Genomic DNA, 24,110 nt, shown 5'->3' with positions numbered 1-24,110 from the left:
ACTCTCTCAATATTCAAGCTTTAAAGGCTCTCAGTAACCAGTATCACCAGTCTTCACTACTGAACTCAACCCTTCTCTGTTCAGTTCAAACAGCAACAGATAAAAGTGGCCCAAAACAGAGAAACTCAAACATGGGGTCTGTCCAAATACCCACACTTGGCCACTAGAGAGTATGTGCACGCAACAGGCTATAAGTGAGCACATTTTACTGGTGCAGAGACGAGTATGTGTATTTTGTCATTTCTACAACATTTGCAAATGCTTTTTATCATTTAGTTAAAAGCACCATCATTACTAGTAAATTACCATTACTGTTACATATATGCCTATAGGCACTGCTGTACAGACACTTAGAGGTTTATTTAAAAATGCAAAGCTTTGAAAATCAAAATAAACACTTGCATTTTTACAACACCATAAGTGTGTCAAATTAGGTAATCAAAAGTTCTACACACACTTGAACACTTGGGCCAAATAGGAAAAATCTATAGACAAATGGTGAAGTGCAAAGATGGCAAGTGTGGATGGACGACGCTTTAAGATGATCAGGGATGAAACACGAGTTATGCAGTCCAGCAATATCATTAAAGCTGCTGTTTAGTTGTGAATGTTCAAATATTAATTTAGAATGTTCAAATAATTGTTTGATTCCATAAGGTCCATATTATAGACTAATACTGACTGACACAGAAGTCAATATGCAAATAAAGGGAAAGACGAGGGTGGACAAATACACAAATAAGGAGGAAGTAAAATATGAAATAGGGGTTTTCAGAGAAATACACAAATGATGTGATGAGCTGAATGAGGGATGAGAGCAGATATAATAATAGCGTAGTGTAAATCTGCAGACAGAAACATCAGACTCAGGACAGAAACACACGACCTCTAAAGTAAGAACATGTTCATTCTTCAAACACAATTACACTTTCAGATGTTAATATTGTCTGGATGATTATGTTCAGTGAATTCATGCTGCTGTTGAGATACTAAATTAAATTGTCATATTTTACTTCAAAATGAATCTGGGAATGTTTGATATCTAAGTTTTTCAATGTGTTTCTTCCTCAGAAATGGACCAAACTCTATATTTGATTCTTCTTCTCATTGGTGAGTGTGTTTGTTGTATTATTTATGGTTTATAGTTTCATCAGGTTTGACCCTGTTATGAAAAGCATTAAATCAAACGCTCTCTTTCACAGCTCTCTGCTCCGTATCTGAATGTGTTCAGCGTCAGTATCACTTTATAAACGTGAACAAGACCTGGACTGAAGCTCAGAGATTCTGCAGAGAGAATTACACAGATCTGGCCACCGTTGACAACATGAACGACATGAACGAGCTGAACAAGAGTGTGAATGATGAAGGTGTTCAGTATATCTGGATTGGGCTGCAGAGGAAATGGCAGTGGTCTTCAGGTGAACCTGCGCTCTATCTGAACTGGGGATTTGGACAACCTGATGGCAAAGATGAGTGTGCTTTCATGAGAAATGGAGAATGGCATGATTGGCCATGTGGTAACAGCCTGACTTTCATCTGCAGTTCATCTAACAGTAAGTGCAGCTCCATACAATCACAATAAACATTCATTTATAAAAGATACACCATAAACTGTACTGTAAAATCTAATCAGTTAGACTTACTTAAAAGCATGCAAACAAATTGCCTTAAAAAAAAGTGAAATAGGAATAGTATGTTGTATTGACAAAAGCTTAGTTAGAATAGTTCAGTTACAAGAGTTCCAATAACTAAAAAAGAACTGAGAGTACTTGATCATTTACTGGGCTACTGGACAACCTGAAGGCAGAGATGAGTGTGCTATGATGAGAAATGGACAATTTCATGATTTGTCATGTAGTGATACTCGTCATTTCATCTGCAACAGTGAGTGCAGCTATTTACAATTACAACCATTCATTTATAGATGCACCATATATATAACGGCTCCAGAACGTCTTCTACTAACACACACACAGTATTAACTAAATTAAAGGTAGAGTAGGTAATTTCAGAGAGGCTAGCAATATCAAGCTAGCTTTGAAAGCATGAGATCCCACTCTCCCTTCAGAGTCTCCAAACCCACGGCTCCTTTAAAACACAAGAACACACACAGCAGAGTCGGCTAAGCGTCAAGAGAGACAGCGTCAAATTACCTCATGACTCATAAACACAATAAAATTACAATAATAGTGTGACCGCAGCATGAGCTTGTTGTTCTGGTTTAGGAGGAACTGTAAAAGACGACTGCTGTGTGTTTGTGGCGCTCAGTGACTGTGTGTTTCTGCAAAGCCTTGCAGAACGGACTGATGGTGTGTGCTGTCTGCGCAGCAGGTGCATATGCAATGATTTAAAAAAAAAAAAAAACTCAAAGAATATATATTTTTTCAGGTAGGCTAGTTTTTCATTTGCATATCTTAAGTGTAGAAAAATATATAAATCCAGAGGTTTTGTAGACAAATTTGCATATGTTTTAAATGTCAATTTTTGGGCTATGTGTATTATAAAAATGCTTAAAAAGAACAATACATGAACTTTATGTAAACTGATAAACTGTTTGCAGATATTCTCTTTGTCAAGTATCCTTGGTCAATTTGATTTTAAGCCAGATTACAAAACTACCACAAACCCCTATTGTTACAAAAATGATAATTAAGGTAAATTAATTGACTCACTGTATTCAAATGAGTAAAACAGGGCTGGGTTTCCCGAAACCTTCTTAACGCTACGTCGTTCTTAAGTTACACCTTAAGCTGTACCTTATCGTTAATACGTGTTTCCCGAAACGTTCTTAGTTAAGTATACCTTCTGTAAGTCACACTTTCGTAAGGTTGGTCTGGACCACTCTTAGCTTTACCTTATCACTGTTGCAGGTCTATATGAATATAATTCTGAAGTTTTAATACACCCAGACAGTGTTCAGTTAGGCTAATTCAAGTGTTTTCATGCAAAGAATAACATTGTCATTACACTGATTGTTGTTAGATTTTTAATTATATTATTATATAATACAATTTTATAAATTTATTTTAATTAAAGAGCGCTTTTAAAGGCCAGTGAAAGCATAGGCTACTGTCAGTTAAGTCCTATTCGGACGCTAATATTGTTTCTCATGGGCTCGTACAGTAAGCTGGTTATTTTAGTGCCGTCCAATCCATAATATCAGTGTTTTTTCTCACCCAACCCGCGTAAAAATCCCTGGCCAAATTACCTACTGTTTTTTGACAAACAGGTCGTGTGGTGATTTAATTGCCGTCTGAATCCACATCTCTGAGTTTACAAAAAGAGATTCAAAATCCACTGTTTAAATCCTTTTTGATCGCTGCCGAGCACCGTACGTGACGTACACTTTTATTTACTGAAATGCTGGAAAGTATTTACAAGAACAATATTTCATCGCAGCTCCACCTCAGCGAACAAAAATAGGAAAGAGAAGAAGGCACATAAAAAATTAAAATGGTTATTTTGGCAGCAATATATGATACAATTTTAAAATATGTAGGCAAGGCTATTATAGGCTATTATAGTTATAGCTATTATAGGCTATTTCTGAAGTGCTTCTTTTATAAAGAACACCGCTTTCTCACATAAACAGCCCCTGCACGAGAGAATAATTGATTCTCGAGCCATCGATATCAACAAGTTCAGCAGCATCGCCACGGACAGCACCCGGTAACGTCGCACATAAGAAGGTATATCTTAAGCAGCTTCCTAAGGTATAGATCGGGGACCACGCCTAGAAATGGTATACCTTCAGTTAAGTTATACCTTAAGAGTCTTCGTAGCGCGCTAAGAGACAACGTTATCGGGAAACTCAGCCCAGAGCAGTATTATTACTCACATCATCACTATGCCTCCTTTTCAGATATCTGAAAAATGCCACTACATTACAGTTTTTTCTGAATGCTTAAGCGCTAATCGTGATTCTTGTAGCACAATTTCTAAAACTATTAATACGTATAGCAAAACCACTCACTGAGTTTGCAAAACTAAAAGCACAAACACTGCTTTGCACTCAGTTTGCAATTTTGTAACACACACTTTGCAAAACTGTAGGCACAATTCACTGCACAACACTCTTTTTGCAGAACTTTAAACACAACTCACTGCTTACACTCAATTACCAAATTTCCAACACACTCCTAGCAAAATTATACACATGTATGGCTATCATTAACACTATTTTGCCAACTGTCTGGCACACTGTCACATGTGAAAACTGTTTTAGATAATTAGTTCACTTTGCAATCAGCCTAAGCACTATAAATAAGCCACAGGTAAGCTGTCTGTGTGGAGTACAATGGAAGGAGCAGTAAGAGTGAGAAGAGTGAGAGGAGGCCGAGGAGGCCGAGGGAGAGGACGTGGAGATGAAGAAGTTGGAGGAAGAGGACGTGGAGGTGAAGAAGGTGGAGGTGAAGAAGTTGGAGGAAGAGGACGTGGAGGTGAAGAAGTTGGAGGAAGAGGATGTGGAGTTGAAGAAGCGAGAGGGTTAGAGGAAGTTAGAGGAAGAGGACAAGGAGGAGCAAGAAGAGGACGAGGAGACAACGTGGTGGTAACATAACCATGTGTGCAGCTATAAGCCAAAATGGTGTTGTTCACCATCATGCAACCATAGGCCCATACAACACTGCACACATTATTGCATTCCTGGACACCTTACATGACATGCTCACTGTTCAGAGACCAGAGCATACCCGATATGTCATCATATGGGATAATGTTAGTTTCCATAGGGCTGCTTTGGTCCGCAACTGGTTTACAGACCACCCATCCTTCATGGCACTCAACCTCCCTCCATACTCTCCATTCTTAAATCCCATCGAGGAGTTCTTCTCTGCCTGTCGCTGGAAAGTGTACGACCGTCATCCTCATCAACAGGTAGCCCTTTTACAGGCAATGGAGGAGGCATGTGGAGATATTGACCAGGCATCATGTCAGGCCTGGATACGGCATTCAAGGAGATATTTTCCCCGGTGCATTGGACTGGAGGATATCGCATGCGATGTGATCCTTGTATGTTTACATGACACTATGACAAAAGTATGACCTCAAATTGACATCTGTACACAGAGAAAGCAAAAGCCAGATGTGTTTTGTATTCATACCATCAGTGTGTAGTTGGCACATTGTGTGCTTAGTAGATGATGGCTTGTGTTTACTGTTTGATACGAAAACACCATTTTTACGAAGGTGTGAAGAGTTACAGTTTTTTACAATCGCTATGACAATTTTTTCAATACTTTTAACAAATTTCCTAAACGCTTAACGCACCAACACACCTAAAACACACAATTGGCAAAACGGTTAATTTCATGCTCAAAATCACACATTGTAAACTAAACTCCAAAACTAATTTACAAAATACAATAATACACTAACACAATACACAATGTCTAACAAAACACTGCAAACATGTTTCAAAATCAAATAATTATTCAAAACACTAACACATGTTCTCTTCCAACAGGAACATTTAGTCAATCATAACACAATGACAAAAAAACACTGACATCAGCTGAAATTATAGAAACTGCATTATTTTATGTGTCAGGTCTGCCCTTATACAATAGACAGTATATTGTACTGATCATAGATTGTGTTTTGCACTGCAGATTTTTTTTTTTTTTTTTTTTTGAAGTCTCTATATTTTTGTTTTGTTTGTAATGTAAATGCATGCATTTTGTTTGTTTTTTGTTTTGTTTTTTTTGCAGCAGAAATTGAATACAACAAAATAAATGACCCTTCTTAGAGTAGCTTTATAGAATGTATGGTTTGTGAAAAAAGAAGACAGAGACAGAATTGCTGCAGTAACGGCTTTATTTGCAACAGGACATTTCTGCAAGATAACAAAAATATGCAATATAGCTGCCATTTACAGTATTACTGTATGTGAAAATACAAAATATACAAACAGAAAAGGCCATCTTCTAATCTGCCCGGTCTTCTGCGTTTGTCCACATGTTCTCATCCACATCACACCTGATATCTGCCCTGGCAAGGCATCTTGGGAAGAATCTTTTACAGTAACATGCCTTATCCACCCCTGGCAGTGTTCAGCTGTGATGTCTTGGTATGCAGCATCTTTTGCTTACAGGAGGGACATTTGGTCCTGTGGACTATGGTCAAAAACCTTTCATCTCCAGGCTGAGAAAACTCCTCAATGGGGGTTGAGGAAAGGGAAGTAAGGGGCAATCCTCTGATGGGCGTCAAACCTGGCTGTGACTGCACGGGAATGGTGGAATGCCACATTGTCCCATATTTGCATAACTTCAATCAGCTGTTTCTCACTAGCAATGGAATAATGTGAAAATACAAAATATATGAACAGAAAAAGCACCAGAAGAATAAAAAAAAAAGAGTCATCTTATTATTATTTGCATAATTTTATCAGCTGTTTCTCAGTAAGAATAGAATCAAATACAGGGGATATATTTGTGTTTCAGTTCACAATATAAGCAGCTGTTTACCTTGACTTTAGCCTGTAAGGTTAGGTTTAGAACATGGTGTTATCTGTTCTGACATACAGTGTTAAAGCATTGGTAAATTTGGCAGTATAAATCCATTGTTTTGTTCTTGTTTGAGCTTGTGTGTAAAAGAAGTTCAAGCATTTTAAATTTGTGTTAATTGTATGCATTTTGTGTTAAAGCAACAAGAAATGTGTTAATAGTATAGCTTACACAGACGGATGTAGTGCTAACTGTGTTAAGAGTTTTGGAAAATTGTTAAAAGTATTGAAAAATCTGTCATAGCAATCGTAAAAAACTGTAATCTAGCTGTGTTCGCTTTTGCAAGAGAACTACAATGTTTTGATAATTGGGTGAAAGGTTTTCTTATTTGTGTGTAGAGTTTTGCAAAAATAGCCAATAGTTACAAAAAATGTGCTTAAGCAATCAGAAAAAACTGTAAGTGACCTTTTCATGCTAAAATGCTGAACTGTTTTATCTTCAATCATGGAGGTCTGCGCAATCGGGCCGTTTTGTCTATGGTGCACACTGGGGATGTTTAGACCCCAATATTATTATTTTTTTTTTAAAGAAGGTCTTAAACACTTTATTATCTTTTACCTCTATAGTTGTAGACTGAATTTAGTTTAAAGAAGATCTAGCTTACATTTCTCTTTTTCATTCAATCGCTAAAAACAAGCTCTGTAATTAACAAAAGTTTATGACACTTGCACGTTTTGTCCATCAAGATCACAGATGAACACAACTTTTATGAATTTTGAGGCATAAATGCAGTCGCCAGAAGTAAAAAGCTAAAGTTTGGCTATAAACGAACTACACAATGGTCCCACAAATTCAAGACTATCATCACTAAAGCTTCTGACAACTCTTTCAGTTTTTATCTAAAATCATTTTCCCAGAACATTGAGTTGGAATATAGTTTATTAGAGCACAATTATGAGCATAATGAGTGTAAAAGCGGATTGAGTTAATCTGTTCAGCGTGATGACGTTTAATCTCCGACAGCCTCTGTAGTCCCATTTAGCCACTTGTTAGCAACATGTCATACTTGAACCACTCTATTTGCTCTTGCCACTTCATAATGTAGTTCTTTTCATGTTTTGCTTTTGGATTTATTATAAAATAGCTTTACAGTTTTTCTCGATTGTTTACACACATTTTCTGAAAGCATGCCTCATATTCTCAGAACTCCACACACAAATAAAAAAACACACACACAATGGGCAAAACCCCTCAATTCTCCTGCAAAATGAAACTTTACATTCAAAACAATGTTATTTCTTCTCAGAATGGTATTTTGTTTTCAAATGACACACACAAACCATCATAGAATAGCCAAAATAACCAAATAACCAAATAGACATTTATAAGAACCAGTTGAACACTGATGTGCTCAATGTAAAACACTTCTTCTCCATTCATCATAATGACTTAGGCCTTTTTTTGTTCAGTGTTTCACTTACTACAGACAGTACATACATAAGTGTGTTGTAAAATATTTGAAAATATTATTTTTATACTCAGAACACACAAATACACGGTAACAAATACATTTTATTTTTCCCACAAACACAATGTACACAGTGTACATCCCAACCAACTCAAAGTTGTACATACAGTGGTCTACATACAAAACAACAGAAGAATTGACTGTATACAGTTAAGGTGATGATACACAGGGCAACTTTTTGAGCAATGTTGCAGGGCAGTCTTGCCGAGTGATTGTTGCTTGGGCACTTTCCCATTGAAAATGGGCAATACATTTCTATCTGGAAAATTTAGATCGGTCGTGGGCTCTGTGTCTCATCTGGTTGCCCGTTGACGGCAGCATTGCCCAGCAACATTGCTCAAAAAGTTGCCCTGTGTATCATCACCTTTACAGTAAAAAATAAATAAATAAAAAATCCAATGTTGGCATCCATTGCTCCATTGAAGAGCTCACCTGATGCCCTTTTATGCTAAAGCTCTGATTGCTGATTGTAAAACTGTGTGACGGGTGTTTGCCCATGTGATGAGTCAGTGTGCGTATCTGAATGGCAGTGTGTTCCTTGTGAAAACAAGAGATTTTCTGCATGAAAATTGTGCCAAAAGCAGAGAATTGTGTGTGGTGTTTTGAAAAAAGTGTGTTTTAGAAGTACAATTTGAGTGTAAAGCAGGAATTGTGCTTGTAGTTTAGCAGGATTGGTTCAGGGGGTTGGTGAATGAGTTACATGTTGTGGTCATTGTGTCTCAAGTACCAGAATTTGTGTGTAAACAATTGAGAAAAACTGTAATAACAAATTATTAATACAAGTAAATAATGCATGAAATACTTAATAACAAAAAAAAATGAATCCGGTTTTTAAACATTGCTAAAAGAAAACGTGAAAAACTATCTGATAAAAAAAAAAAAAAGATCTTTAAAGCTGCTAAAATTGTCCAGAAAACACAGACCTTTTTTCTTTTTCTGGTCTGTGTTACTGTGGGTCTATTAGTCTGCATTTACACTACAGCACTAAATGCACAGGTTTATTTTGACAAATGTTTTGTCCCGTCCGTCGCTACGGTTACCACTGTCAATCACAGCAATTTCAGGAGTGAGTGAGGAACAATGTAACGGATTCATACCCGTAATTATATATTTTTTTCTTGGCAATTTGGCGTGCAGTTTTCATACTCTATGCTTTACCTATCCTGTTTTATAAAGTCCCTTCCATTTCTGGCCTCGCCCTGTGTGTGTGTGTGTGTGTGTGTGTGTGTGTGTGTGTGTGTGTGTGTGTGTGTGTGTGTGTGTGTGTGTGTGTGTGTGTGTGTGTGTGTTTGTGCATGTTCTTGCGTGTGTGCACGTGTGGGTGTGTGTTTTTAAGTTTCCTCGGAAATACTTCCATATTAATTGCAATTTTTTTCCTTACAAATTATATTATCAGTATAACAATTTGAGTAAATGTAACTGTAAAATATAATAATGTAATTATTGTATGTAATTCATGTAATTTATTAGTGAATATAGAACAGATTGTGGATAATTGTTACACTTTCAATGTTGAGTCAATTTCTGTGTAGAAAATATTTTTCTGAAAAAAAGTCCAGCTCATGTAATGATAGTCCATCAAAACAAAATCAAGCATCAAGATACACTGTAACTATATTAATTTATAGATTACTAGTCTACAGTACAAGTATGTTAAATGTTTATATACAGTATATATATATATATATATTTATTTATTTATTTATTTATTATCCTGGAGGAGCGAGGAGGATTTTTCTTGAAACCCTCCCAAACAACATGTGAGGATGTAGGGGTTGTAAATAGATAAAGTATATAGTCCTATATAATCAATAGAAAATTAAACTGAATATAGGCTAAATAAATGGATAGTCCTGCAGCACGGATTTTTATTGCAGATAATATAACAAATAAATAATTATTGATAGGCCTTACTTGTTAAAAGGGCTTTGTGTTTCATTTATTTGGCTAGTCTACTGTCATCTGTCAATAATAGAAAAAAAATGAACGAATTAATTAAAACGAATTGAATTGATAAATAAATAAATAATAATAATGACGCACATGCTTTTCTGTCTCATTATTGCATCATCTCTCTCTAATAACTGCATTATATGGAAGCCCGTTTCCGCCACGTTGAGTAAAAATAAATAAATTCTTTAAGTCATAATAATGAGAAACTTTCTCGTAATAATGACTTAACATCTCAAAATAATGAGAAACTTTCTCGTAATAATGACTTAACATCTCATAATAATGAGAAACTTTCTCGAAATAATGACTTAACATCTCAAAATAATGAGAAACTTTCTCATAATAATGACTTAACATCTCGTAATAATGAGAAACTTTCTCGAAATAATGACTTAACATCTCAAAATAATGAGAAACTTTCTCATAATAATGACTTAACATCTCGTAATAATGAGAAACTTTCTCGAAATAATGACTTAACATCTCAAAATAATGAGAAACTTTCTCATAATAATGACTTAACATCTCGTAATAATGAGAAACTTTCTCGAAATAATGACTTAACATCTCATAATAATGAGAAACTTTCTCGTAATAATGACTTATTTTCTCGCACTTCTACGCATGCGCAAAGCAGCGGAGCAGAAGGGCGTGCCGCACTAGCGACATCCGCTGGTCAAAGCCATGTAAATGCATCACAGCAAACATGGCACGCTCTGCAGTGAATAACATTAATGATTGATAAATGATCAGTATATGAGACGGGCTTCCATACTAGGTAGTCTTTTATTCATTTGTAATATTCATTTGTATTTTTGTGTATGAACAAGCAGCAACACAGAAGGGTGATCCATGGATTTCAAATAGATGGAGGAATGATAAGACAGCACACCTTTCCAAATCTGTTTAAGAACGCTTCATCTGGAGATCTGTGTAAGGGTCCGTTCATACAGAACGCGCTTTTTCATTGCTTTTCTAGGCATACGCGCACTAGACGGACGTTGCGCTCGCTCTTCTGCAGCGTCTTGCGCATGACACGGCGTTCTAAAAACGCGGCGCTCATTGAAAAGAAGTTCAGCTTTTAAAAACACGTCTCGACCTTGCGTTTTCCCCCATTCCACTGCCCACTTATGTTTAAATGTCCCCAAAGTCATAACATCTTAAAGGTGATTTCTGTATTGATATCTTCCAGATGAACCTGCACATCAAATATCCTAGAAGCATAGATGCTTCTAGGATATTTGATGTGCAGGTTCATCTGCAAAATACGTGTTAACACACATACCCATATATTTTATGAAGATGTTACACTTAAACTTGACGAATAAATGTAATATTCCAACTTTAATCTGATAGTTTTGTAAATTCATGAAACAATTTCCATCGGTGTGCACCACAGGGTGTGCACAAGCAGGCGTCCTTCGTTACCATGGTAACCGTCCTGCTTCTGCATTCCACTTTCACACCTTATCGTGCGCATGGAAAAGTATGGAAGATATAGGCCTACTGATGATGTTATTTAATGATACTACAGATTGCACTTAGTAGATCACACTGACTTTAATGAAAACAACTGTTTTGCAGAGCGTGCCATGTTTGCTGTGATGCATTTACACGGCTTTGACCAGCGGATGTCGCTAGTGCGGCACGCCCTTCTGCTCCGCTGCTTTGCGCATGCGTAGAACTGCGAGAAAATAAGTCATTATTACGAGAAAGTTTCTCATTATTATGAGATGTTAAGTCATTATTTCGAGAAAGTTTCTCATTATTATGAGATGTTAAGTCATTATTTCGAGAAAGTTTCTCATTATTACGAGATGTTAAGTCATTATTTCGAGAAGGTTTCTCATTATTACGAGATGTTAAGTCATTATTACGAGAAAGTTTCTCATTATTACGAGATGTTAAGTCATAATTACGAGAAAGTTTCTCATTATTACGAGATGTTAAGTCATAATTACGAGAAAGTTTCTCATTATTACGAGATGTTAAGTCATTATTTCGAGAAGGTTTCTCATTATTACGAGATGTTAAGTCATTATTACGAGAAAGTTTCTCATTATTACGAGATGTTAAGTCATTATTACGAGAAAGTTTCTCATTATTTTGAGATGTTAAGTCATTATTACGAGAAAGTTTCTCATTATTTTGAGATGTTAAGTCATTATTACGAGAAAGTTTCTCATTATTATGAGATGTTAAGTCATTATTATGAGAAAGTTTCTCATTATTACGAGAAAGTTTCTCATTATTACAAGATGTTAAGTCATTATTACGAGAAAGTTTCTCATTATTATGAGAAAGTTTCTCATTATTACGAGATGTTAAGTCATTATTATGAGAAAGTTTCTCCTTATTATGACTTAAAGAATCATTTTTTTTTTACTCAACGTGGCGGAAACGGGCTTCCATAGCATTAAGCCGGGGACACACTTAAGGCCGGTTATGAATGTAATTTGATACTTATGACTGATCATGTCCAAACACGTGTTCAGCGCGTTCAGTCTGTGTTCAAAGTCTGTGTTTAAAATCTGCTGCAGTCGATGAAAACAGTCAGAGATTGTGTCAGCTAGTCATGTGTCCCCAGCATTAGTCTGCTATCAGTGGCTCAAACCTCCGTTACTAACTCTAAAATGACGTTTTGGAATTAGCAACGGAGGCATGGGATTAGATGCGTAAGAAATTAGTCCTACATACAAGAGCATTTTAATGACAAAAACTTTACAAACGTCTTGAAATACATAATCTGAACAATGTTTCGAGGTGTGGTAACTGTAGTATAAGCGGAATAATTGACTTCAGGCCGTTGAATTATTAGAAAAATAATGCACACCCGAGGTGGTAATGCGGTCACGACGCGAAGCGGATTATTAATTTATTATTATTATCATTATTTTTCTAATAATTCAACGGCCTGTCGTCAATTATTCCTTACATATATATATATATATATATATATATATATATATATATATATATATATATATATATTTCATATTAAATATGAATTATGTTAAATAATTAACATATTTAGGTGCAGCATAACATCTTTAATCAATTGTTCCGGAGAGGAAGTGCTTTAAAATCATAGTAATGTTAAAACAAAAAGAAAAATAACAAACTGAATTTTTTTTCTTTTTTTTTTTCTTGAAGCGAACTCAGGACTCGTCTCTGTCGATCAGAATAAGAACTGGAGAGACGCTCAGAGTTACTGCAGACAGAATCACATTGATCTGGTCAGTGTGAGGAACCAGAATGAGAATCAACGGGTTAAGGATTTCATTAGTGGTCTTGGGTTATCTGAATCATGGATCTGGATCGGTCTGTTCAGAGACTCATGGCAGTGGTCAGATCAGAGTAACTACTCATTCAGATACTGGAATACTGGTGAACCTAATAATGCTGGAGGATATGAAAACTGTACAGCGGTCATTCAGAACACAAAGTGGAATGACATCTCTTGCAACAACCAATTTCCTTTTGTGTGTCATGAAGGTGAGCAGATCCTCACAAACACACACAATCCTGGCCTGACTACGTCTGACTTCGTACTTCCGCTCAATTTCATTTCGCTTCTGTACTCAGTCTGAGATAGCGACCGTTTTCCCTGTTTTCCTCCGGCCTGAAAACAGCCGGCCAATCAACGAACAGAGGGCGGGCTGAGAGCCGTGATGTAGACGATGATTGTACCGTGGATGCGTAGATTTACTTCACATAATCTGCAAAAGTCGTTCACAGCCATGTTCACTCCGGTATTTCGCTCTATGGTTTTGTTTTCGCATCATACATGTGTTTACAGTGGAAGTTAGATGCGGCTGAGCATGCGCATAACACACTCCATAACCAAACGTCATGTGATTGGCTTACGGGTAACCAATGATTTTAAACTTCCGACAAGCGCCCCCCGCGAGAAAGAAAACACTTTTCAATTATGCCATGCCAGACTCTGTCTACGAAGCAAAGCGAAGTATTACCAGGCTAACACAATCCATCCATCACCTCCAGATCTCTTAAAGTTCACACTACATGTCTGACATGACAGATTCCTCCACAGTGTTTGTTCTGCATGTTGTTTTTGATCAGTCTCTCTCTAGTTTTTGCTTGTGGTTTGTTTTGTGTCCAGATAAACTGATTCTGATCAAAGAGAATCTGACGTGGCCTGAAGCTCTGAGATACTGCAGACAGAATTATACGGATCTGGTGTCGGTTCATTCAGAGGAGATGCAGGAGGAGGTGATGAATGTGGTTAAACGTGCGTCTACTGAGGCGGTGTGGTTGGGTTTACGTCACTCCTGCACTGTGGGCCTCTGGTTCTGGGTGAGCGGAGAGACCGTGTGCTTTCATAACTGGGCTCCAGGGAACGGCACAGGAGACGAGGAGTGTGAGTCTGGAGTGAGATCTGGAGCAGTTCAGTCTGGAGGAGATCAGCGCTGGATCAGCCGTCCTGAACACGACAAACTCAACTTCATCTGCAGCAGATCTTAGGAGTGAAGGATATGTTTGTGTTCTTACATAACTGGCAAATGTTTTAATCATCAGATAATGTGCTTATATCAGTACTATTAAATTAAAGGGATAGTTCGCCCAAAAATGAAAATTCTGTCATTCTGTTGATGGACCCCATTGACTTCCATAGTAGGAAAAAAATACTATGGAAGTCAATGGGGTCCATCAACTGTTTGGTTACCGACATTTTTCAAAATATCTTCTTTTGTGTTCAGCAGAAAAAAAAGAAATTCATACAGGTTTGAAACAACTTGAGGGTGAGTAAATGATGACAGAATTTTCATTTTTGGGCGAACTATCCCTTTAATTTCTGTAATTTAAAAGTATCATATGAGTCTTTTCTCTATCAATGTAATGTTCTTTGGGTATTTAAAATACTAATGTGCACTATATGTTTTAAAGACCCCATGACATCAACGTGAGTTTTCATCTGTGGCTTTTAGAAACATTTACATTTTAAATTCGCATTTATTCTCTTCAGAAAAAACGGCTCATTATTTTCAACACAGACCGTTCAGTCAAATATACTTGCTGTTAAATATAAAGTAGAAGATCATGATTCGAGGATGTGGCTCAAAGTATATTGGCTGTTTAAAATAAAATAAAAGCAAAGCACAAGCCACGTCGGTTGATTTCATGGGATCTTGTTATTCTGGTGGTGTGGCTTCTTTCTTCTCCTCACTCCTGTGTTTTGCACTAGTAATATATTTACAAATTACTTGTTTGAAAATGAAATATGGTTTATTCTTAAAGAAAAACTGAAAGTTGAGTATAAAGTATCTTGCAACCTGTAATTCAAAGGAGTGTTCAACAACACCAGCTCAAATAAACTTATTTACAAACAGCATTTTTGTGTTGTGACATTTATAAAACACAAATATATATACAATTTTAATAATAGAAAATGTTGAATGATTGTAAACATACTTAATTTTTATTAACAACTCAACATTCTACACAGTAAAATCCTCAGTGTTAAATGGACACTACTCAGTGTCTGTATGGGTCCAATCTACATTCCAAAACTTCTGTTAATTAGATATTTATGTGATTAAAGTTTGACTTTATTTCAGGCATACGTCTACAGAAGTTCTTACTGAGTGAATCACCCGTTTAAAAATGCAGAAGAAAGGAGAGTCTGCTGGCAAAAAGAGAATGTGACAGAGCTTGTAATAAAACAAGAATCAACATAAGCTTGGATTTTCGGAAGATGATCTGCGAGATGCGAGAACTGAAGGATTTGAAATGTGGTAAAAGATGCAGAGATTGTGTTTTTATTACTCAACGGGTGAGTAAGGTATTTTATTGAGCAGATAAATTGCCATATTTACTGTAGCTCTAACATACTTCACTGTAAAGCATTGTCTATTGTAATAGGTAAAGCTTTCTACTCAGCTTGAGATCCTTATTCATGTACTATACATATTGATTTACCATTTGATAAAACTTACAATTGGTTAAATTAATTCCAGGCGTCACCTAGGTGAAGTGTACAGTAGATCAAGAACACTGGAAATGTTCATTACATTAGAATTGTTTGTTCCCTGCATTGAGGGGAGGACTGAAATAAGTGCAGTCAAAATGGACAGTTCTCACTTTTAGTAATGGATCAGATCAGAATCGAGATATAAGACGGATATTGCGTGATTCACACTGATGTGCTTTGTTGCTAATAAACTGGATGAAATTTAAGTTCTGTTGATGCCAAAACTCGCTCACATCAACAGACATTGGGCCTCATTTATAAAATGTTGTGTAGAAACCATCCTACATTTGATCTTACGATAATTTCTCAAATGTGCGAATGTGTGAGTCAAAGAATGAACATAATCACAGAAAACGTGCGTACGTCTCTCTTCCAGAAGTGAAATTTATAAATTGGAAAATAAATTAATCTTGAAATTAAAGTTGAAATTATGCGCAGCTGAATGGTTTACGATCTCCTCTTTGTAAATGCTGCGTAATTAATGTCATTAACATATAACAGATCACCAGTCAACATCCAAATGCTTCACTTAAGGAACGGCGAGCGGCAAGAAGTGCTTAAATTTCCAGATACCTGCAGTTCTCCGACTCTGTTTTTGTTCACTGTTCCTTGCTTGTGGAACGAACCCATTTACGATCTCCCTATTCTAGCTTATGCTACTCAAAGCAATGTCTAAAACTTTGTCTTTTGAGCACTTCTTGTGTTTATTTGCCTCTTCACAATAAATCGCTTACTGTATTCCTCATTTCTAAGTCGCTTTGGATAAAAGAGTCTGCAAAATGAATAAATGTAAATGTCCTGTGAAATGGATCATAAATTTTGCATGAAATTGTCTTTTCGGGTATAATATTAGCTTGACATTGTATGTCAGGGTATGATTTCAAATTCAAACTTGTATTAGTTTGTACTTGGTAGGGTTTTTTTTCTGCACACATTCTGATAGGCTGAAGTGGCACATTTCTTTCTGGTTATAATTATTCCAAGACCACACCTGAATGTAAGTTTTTATTCATCGATCGCCAGTGTCTGTCTTACGCTAAAATCTCGTCAGACCTGCTCATTTATACATAAAAAAACAAAACAATAAATAAGCCTGGGTTTGATAGGCCAATTAGGTTTCACTCTGTTAATCCTCAATCAAAACTATCACATATTTCCGTACAACTGCATTATACAAACACAGTAGAAAGAAACATTACATTTATCAGCTACTCACAAAGACAGGAAAAGTTTTTTGCTTACATTTTCAAAACATCATGTAAATAAAGGCCACGTCCCAATGTACATTGTTAACAATTAATTAGGAGTGAAAATACTCATTTTTTGCTTCCTAAATTTTCTTTGAGCATTATCCTAACCAGCGATTTAGTGACTTCATTATGAAAACCCGAATATGGACCATTACCTAACCTTTGCTACTACTATAATCAATACATATTTCTACGATGAAAGAATATACTGAACATTACAAACTGCCAGCTCTGATAATTATTAGTTAGAAGTGTTTCTCAGTTTGGGTGCATTGCGTCTCGTAGTGTATCCAGGATCGCTTGAAGCTCCTCTGTTGTCTCCTTTATTTTTGTGACAAATGTCATGGTCTCAGACTTCAGCTCTTCTGCTTGTTGAGTGTCTGCGGGCAGCAGATCTGCTGTGTCGCTGTTATTTGACGTCTTCTCAGTCGACCCAGTGGTTTGGTTGCTGGTGGATTCTGATTCTCGTTCACTCTCTCTTAAAGCGTAATCTTGGCAGAGTTTGTGGATTTCTACGGAGTCGAGAAAAACAAAGAAGACGTCAACAGCTACAAAAAGTGCAGATAAAACTCCTGTAGCTGTTTCAGCCACACGGACGACTCTCGCAGCCTGAGCTGCAACTTTCCCAACATTTACAACTTCAATTAAACGGAGAAGCTCCGGAATTCCTCCCAGTCCTCGTCCAAGTCGAGCTCCAGCACTCGTTCCAGCTTGTGCATTGGGAAACAACCTATTGCTTGTGGAAAACTCTTTTTCTAAATTTTCCACTGCTATTTGGATGTTTTGGATACAGCAAATTGTGGAGGTAATTTTTTCTTGGAACTCTGTTATCATCATTTTGATCTTCTGTCGGTTTGTTTGCTGGTTAACCATGTTTGTTATGTTGCTCACACCAGATGTTACTCCACCAGCTACCGCTACACCGATTCCCACTCCTGTTACTATCAGAGAAGCTCCAAGAGTGAACGGAGCCAGAATAAGCCCAACTACAGATGTGATTCCTCCAGCCAATCCCATTACACCTCCTGTCAGACTGCTGACGGTTGTGTTGAAGTGGACCATCTCCAAATCATCAGCCAAGGATCTCAGTACATCTAGAGTCTTGTAAAGGTCTCCAATAGTTTGTATGCTCTGAAAAAAGTATATAAAATCTCAGTTCATTTGGTTAAAATCCATTTCCAAAACGTTACTTTATGATTTCATAAAACCTGTTTTTGTATATTAAAATGTAAATATAAAAGCTAACTCACCATTTTATGAAGGTGTTTAATGATGAAAGGCCTGGGGCTCGTTCTTCGTACGTTGCTTATTACATCCGAGATCAAATGACACATCCAGGATGATATCATCGAGCTAATCCTGATCTGGCTAATTAGGTTCTTCGAACACACCTGTTGTTTATGATTAGTATCGCTGGATTGAGTTATCTGAGATAATTGCGCGTTCATGCGCTGGTTAAAAGGGGATATGTATCGATAGTAGAAACATTGATCAGCAACGCTGCTATTGCTATTGCTATTGCTATTATAATTTCATTGCTTGATATTTAATTGTGGAACTTTTCTTACCACTTTCAAATAATGTGCATAAATGTGAATCTCTGAAAATTCTTAAGTCATGCACAGATCCTGGCCATTTTGCTTTCACATTTGTGATATGGAAGATTTTAGTCAATTGCCTTTTTTATTTGATATAATCTGGAATATTAAGAATCCCAATAGTAACTGGGCTGCACATTTACACTGTGAACCCCCTTTCTGTTCACATAATCCCCTTCATTGAGGCCTTGATGGCAGTCTATGGTAGCCTATAGTCTATCAATCACGTTAGTGAAGCCTGAGTGACACATATCTGTAATCGGCATGGTCATGATTGTATGATCTTCATAAAAAATTATGATAGCCTAAAAAAAAAAAAACTGCTTTACAACGTTGGGTCTTAAGTGGCTTGGAAATGCCACAAAAAAAACCCTTAAACTGTTTTTTAAACCTAAAAGCGACAAAAAACGACAATCTCACGAATCACGAGAAAAATATCTCAGAAAGTGCACTATCGCGCTGCGCTGGACTTCCGTATCAGCTCCGCTTATGAAGCCGCAGTCTAATCCTGTTAACATGAAATGAGCTGCTCCTGAGCAGGTTTAAGTTTGCGCACCTGTTGCTATGACAGCAAGTCCAGGATAAGCGTTGAAGAACCAAACAATCCAAGATCATGCCAAATCGCCAACAATCAAATCCAGCTAACTGAGTTAGCCACGTACGAAGAACGGGCCCCTAGTCTAGATAATTGCGTGTGCACGCATTTCTTAAGCAGCCCTAGAGGTCGATCGTGGATCAAATCGATCCACCATCAAACAGCGTGTGTGCTGTTTTATGCGTTTGTGACGTTTTTTTCCCCCTCAGTGCAAAACTTACATTTTACAGTTATATTCTCCATCTGTAAATATTATAAAGTCGTGCAAATGTATCCATTTTGCTGCTAATCTTCATATTGAAGGAGCGCTGCTGCGCGCATGCGCGCCAAATAGGAGCGCAATAATTCTGACTAAAAATATACATTTTGCTTGGCAAATTAATATGCAATATATTATAACAACAGAAATATCTTCTAATTATAATAATTTATCTTTAGGATGTTGGATAAGTTGCAGTGAACTTCTAGCTCATTACACTCATATATTTTATACTTCTAATAAAAAAAATGAACAGAAGTAGCCTAATTCAGGGAAGATTTGTTTTTTTTTAAGAAACTAAATATATAGATACAAAATATAGTTTTGGGTATAGGACCTATGCTACTTAATAAAGATGAGGTATACTTATTTAGAATGCTGAGAATTACAGCTTTTAATGCAATAATTTTTTGGAGAAAGCAAGAATCCCCAGTTTTAAATGAGTAGATTTAGTTTCTAAAGTACATTATGGAGAGGATAACATGAAATTAAGAGCAAATGTATACATTTTGAAAAGATATGTGCAACTCTAAAATCAAAGAATATTCCATAAAATAAAGGAATATATATTAGCCTACATTAACTACATTTGTATATAACCCTCCCTCCCTTTTATTTCTAGTTATTTGTTATTTTATTTATTTACTTATTTAATATTGAATATTTGATATTTAAATAATATTACTTGAATAACTATTAGGAATTATGTGTAATTATAAGAGTTTGATATAAATATGTGAATGTTACATTTTTATTAATATTTATTTATTGTTTTATTTATATGTATGTGTTGGTGGGTATTATCACAAAAGAAAAAAAAAGTAGAAGGAAAAATAAGGAATATTTATTGGGGGAAAATATGATGTCTTTAAAGGAACTGTCCATTTGTATAATTGTGTTAAATGTGTTTGAATTGAAAGACATAATAAAGTACATAATATATAAATAAATATGCTAAAATATTTGTTATAATTTTAAACCTACAAGTGTATTTTTATGATAGCAATAACTGTAAAGGGACTATTGTAATGGGGTAAATCAAATGTAGGCTAATATACTGTCAATTACTAAGCTAAGATTCATCTTACCAGTTAAAATTTATACTGTGCTTTTGTAATTATTTATTTTTAATTTTGTGATTTTAACTTCTGCTTTACAAAGCTTTTTTTTAGATTGTGTTAATGTTCTTCTAATAATCATAAACATGTACTAAAACAAAAACCAGACAAACTGCCAAACAAAACCAGAGAGAAATGTATTTATAAATCTTTAAAACAATCTAATTAAATCTTGGGCACAAAACATTCAAGTAAAAAAAGAAAACCTGTAGTATACATATTGTATTTATCTATCTATATATCTATAAATACAGTAGACACACACACACACACACACACATATATATATTTATTTTATTTTTTTTAGATTTTCAATTTTTGACAATAAACATGGCAAAAAGAAACACAACAAACAACAACACATCTACCAATCCCTCCCACCCCACCCCGCGGTCTCTTTATAATGGGATACAAAATGGACAGATAAGTCTACAGAAAAACAGTCACAGGAATGATAAAACCATTTATAAAAAACAATAAAAAATAAGAATTAAAAATAAAGAAATGGGATAAAGTGTTGAAGTGTTCAAACTGAGTCCTGAACATTGCTTTGCGCAATATACTTGGAGACCTTATCAGCAGCTGTTGTCCATATTTTTAGTGTTGAGATTTGAGCCAAGTTCACCCGAGCTGTGGATATTTCTAACATTATAATGTCCCGAAGTTGAAACAACCTCTTGAAAATATCCAAGGTATGTGGTGGGAGCCAATGTTGAGCTATGAGTTTTTTTGCAGACGTTAAACCGGCTAGGTAGACAATTTTTTGCAGCTTAGAGAAGTCAAACTGAGAGTCATCATTCAGTAATAATACCGAGGGTGTCACTGGAATCGGATATTCAATGATTTTCGATAAGATACCACATACATCAGTCCAAAAATGTTTAACCTTTTCACATTCCCACATCATATGGAAAAAGGAACCAAGTTGTTGGTCAGGACATTTATCACAAAAAGGACTGAAGGAGGAGTCAATACAATGTCTTTTGAGTGGGGTCCAATAAGTTCTGTGACAGAAGTTATAGTGAATCAGTTGGTGATTAGGATTCCTAGATGAAGTAAAAATGTTCTGCCATACTCCTCCCCAGTCGGTGACATCCTCCTGTTGTTCACAATCTCTTTCCCATGCACACTTTATAGCTAGGCGATTTGCTGAAGCCTTTAAGGCCTTCCCGTACATCCATGAAGTGAAGTGACTAGAAGAGGATGATTCAAACCAAGCAATGATCGGATGTATATGAAGTGTTTCCCCCCAGGGCACCCCATAGGCCTTCATGGCCAACCTTAGGCGCAGATATAAAAACAAAGAAGAGGGCTCTGGTCCATACCTCTCACACAGTTCTTGAAAGCTTAACAAGCGTTTAGGACCAGCAATATCATTCAATGTATAAATGCCCTTCTGCATCCAGTCTCTAGAGAAAAATGGTATACCTCCCGAACGGATATTATTATTATACCAAATAGGTGTATGGGTGTGGCAAATATGCGAAAAATTAATACATTTTTCCATAAGTTTGAAATTGACTACTGTGTAGGCCATGATTGGACCAAAAGCTTGCAAACATTGCTTGTTGTTTAGCCCAGAAAACAGTATATCTTCTAACCTGTATTTGCCAGCTAAGCTCTCCTCTATCTCTCTCCAAGGAACCCTAGAGAGCGGGTCTAGCCAATCCTTTATGAATTTGATTTGAGAGGACCTATGATACAATTCGAAATTCGGAAGCGCTAACCCACCATTATGTTTTGCACGCTGCAGTGTTTCAAATTTCAATCTGGGTTGCTTGCCATTCCAGATGAATTTACGAATTTTAGAATTAAGTTTGTGCCAAAACATTTTAGGTGCAGGTAACGGAATCATGAAGCTAAGAAAATTGATTTGTGGCAAAACATTCATTTTAACACTCGCTATTTCTGGCATGTAATGATAATGGCAACGAGGTCCATTTTTGGAGATCTTGTTCAACCTTAGTTAGAATTTGTAGATAATTGGCATCAGGTTTGCCATGGAGGGAAGAGTGAACAACAATACCTAAGTAACTTATTGAATATTGTATGGAGATATTACAAGGTAATCTAACTTTCTTAGCCATGCTATTAAGTGGAAGCAAAGAGGATTTATCCCAATTAATTCTGTACCCAGAGAGCCCACTGGACTTTTCAAACACCTTCAGTATCTGGGGAAATGAAACTTGAAGATCCGAGATAAACAGTAAAATATCATCGGCAAAGAGTGATATATGCTGCTTATGAGAGTTAACTGAGATTGAACAGACATTTTCCTGTCTTATCAGTTGGGCTAGGGGCTCGAGTGACATTGCAAATAGCATAGGGGATAATGGGCACCCTTGTCTTGTGCCTCGTTGTAAATTAAAGGGTAAAGAATGTACTCCATTAGTCATAACAGAGGTCGTGGGGTTTCTATATAAAACTCTTATCATGTTTATGAAGCCTTTGCCCAGACTGAACACCTCCAAAACAGACCAGAGGTAGTCCCACTCCAGCCTGTCAAACGCCTTCTCTGCATCCAACGAAAGAACCGCAGCTGGAGTGGGACAACCCTGGGATTCATGAATGACATGCAATAGTCTCCGAATGTTGTCCGCCGCTAATCTATTAGGCATGAAGCCAGACTGGTCAGGGTGGACTAAAAAATGCACATATCGCTGTAGTCGCAAGGCGAGAATTCTGGCATACATTTTTATATCAGTGTTTTGCAAACCAATGGGTCTGTAGTTTGCACAATCCGTATGATCTTTCCCTTTTTTGGGTATCAGCGATATAAGTGCCGTATTCATCTGCAGGTGAAAGGCGCCCACCTCTACTGCCGCGTGGATGGCAGTCAGGAAGACAGGTCCGAGAAGATCAAAATATTTAAGAAATAATTCTGCAGGGATCCCGTCTAAACCTGGCGCCTTGCCTTTCGTAGCACCTTGTAACGCCCCTTTAAGTTCCTCCAAAGTAACTGGCTGTCCTAAAGATTCAGCTTCCTCATGACTAAGTCGAGGTAGAGTAAGAGACTGCAAAAAGGCAGTACAACTTGAGCTTGAGGGATTAAGTTCAGACGTATAGAGTTTGGAAAAGAAATCGGAAAATGAGGAATTAATTTCTTTGCTATTCCCAACCAGTCCTTTAGAAGGGTGCTTAATTTTTTCAATGTAGGCTTTTGCCTGATTTTGCTTCAGTCTTAAGGCTAAAAGTTTGCTCGGTCTGGCACCACTAAAGTAATAGGACTGTCTGGTTCTGTGAATCACAAATTCTGCTTTCCTTCTCAAAAGATCGTTCAATTCCGCTTTAAGGGTCTGAAGCGTCTTATAATTTGAATTAGAGAAAGAAGATTTTAGTGACAAATCAAGTTTTTGACATTCTTTTTCTAAATG

The 24,110-nt window shown here is 36.5% G+C and overlaps 2 protein-coding genes across 2 annotated transcripts; one reads left to right on the top strand and one right to left on the bottom strand.

The window, feature by feature from the left end:
- Positions 1–1,073: 1,073 nt before the first annotated feature.
- LOC311079865 (C-type mannose receptor 2-like) lies at positions 1,074–14,409 on the top strand (the record flags this gene model as incomplete). Its single annotated transcript, XM_084109590.1, has 4 exons — positions 1,074–1,110; positions 1,203–1,553; positions 13,078–13,419; positions 14,048–14,409. The coding sequence occupies 4 exons, from the start codon at positions 1,074–1,076 to the stop codon at positions 14,407–14,409; spliced, it is 1,092 nt and encodes a 363-aa protein (XP_083965716.1).
- Positions 14,410–17,374: 2,965 nt separating this feature from the next.
- Positions 17,375–18,442, bottom strand: LOC311080079 (uncharacterized protein). The gene is made up of 2 exons (XM_084109844.1): positions 18,417–18,442; positions 17,375–18,297 (listed from the first exon to the last, which is right to left on the bottom strand). The coding sequence occupies exons 1-2, from the start codon at positions 18,417–18,419 to the stop codon at positions 17,425–17,427; spliced, it is 876 nt and encodes a 291-aa protein (XP_083965970.1). The 5' UTR covers positions 18,420–18,442; the 3' UTR covers positions 17,375–17,424.
- Between the last annotated feature and the right edge of the window lie 5,668 nt (positions 18,443–24,110).

This window comes from Abramis brama (assembly GCF_963993115.1).
Source record: "Abramis brama genome assembly, chromosome: 3".
Taxonomy (NCBI): domain Eukaryota; kingdom Metazoa; phylum Chordata; class Actinopteri; order Cypriniformes; family Leuciscidae; genus Abramis; species Abramis brama.
Note: the sequence above shows the minus strand (reverse complement) of the source record. Positions and strands in the feature narration are given on the sequence as shown.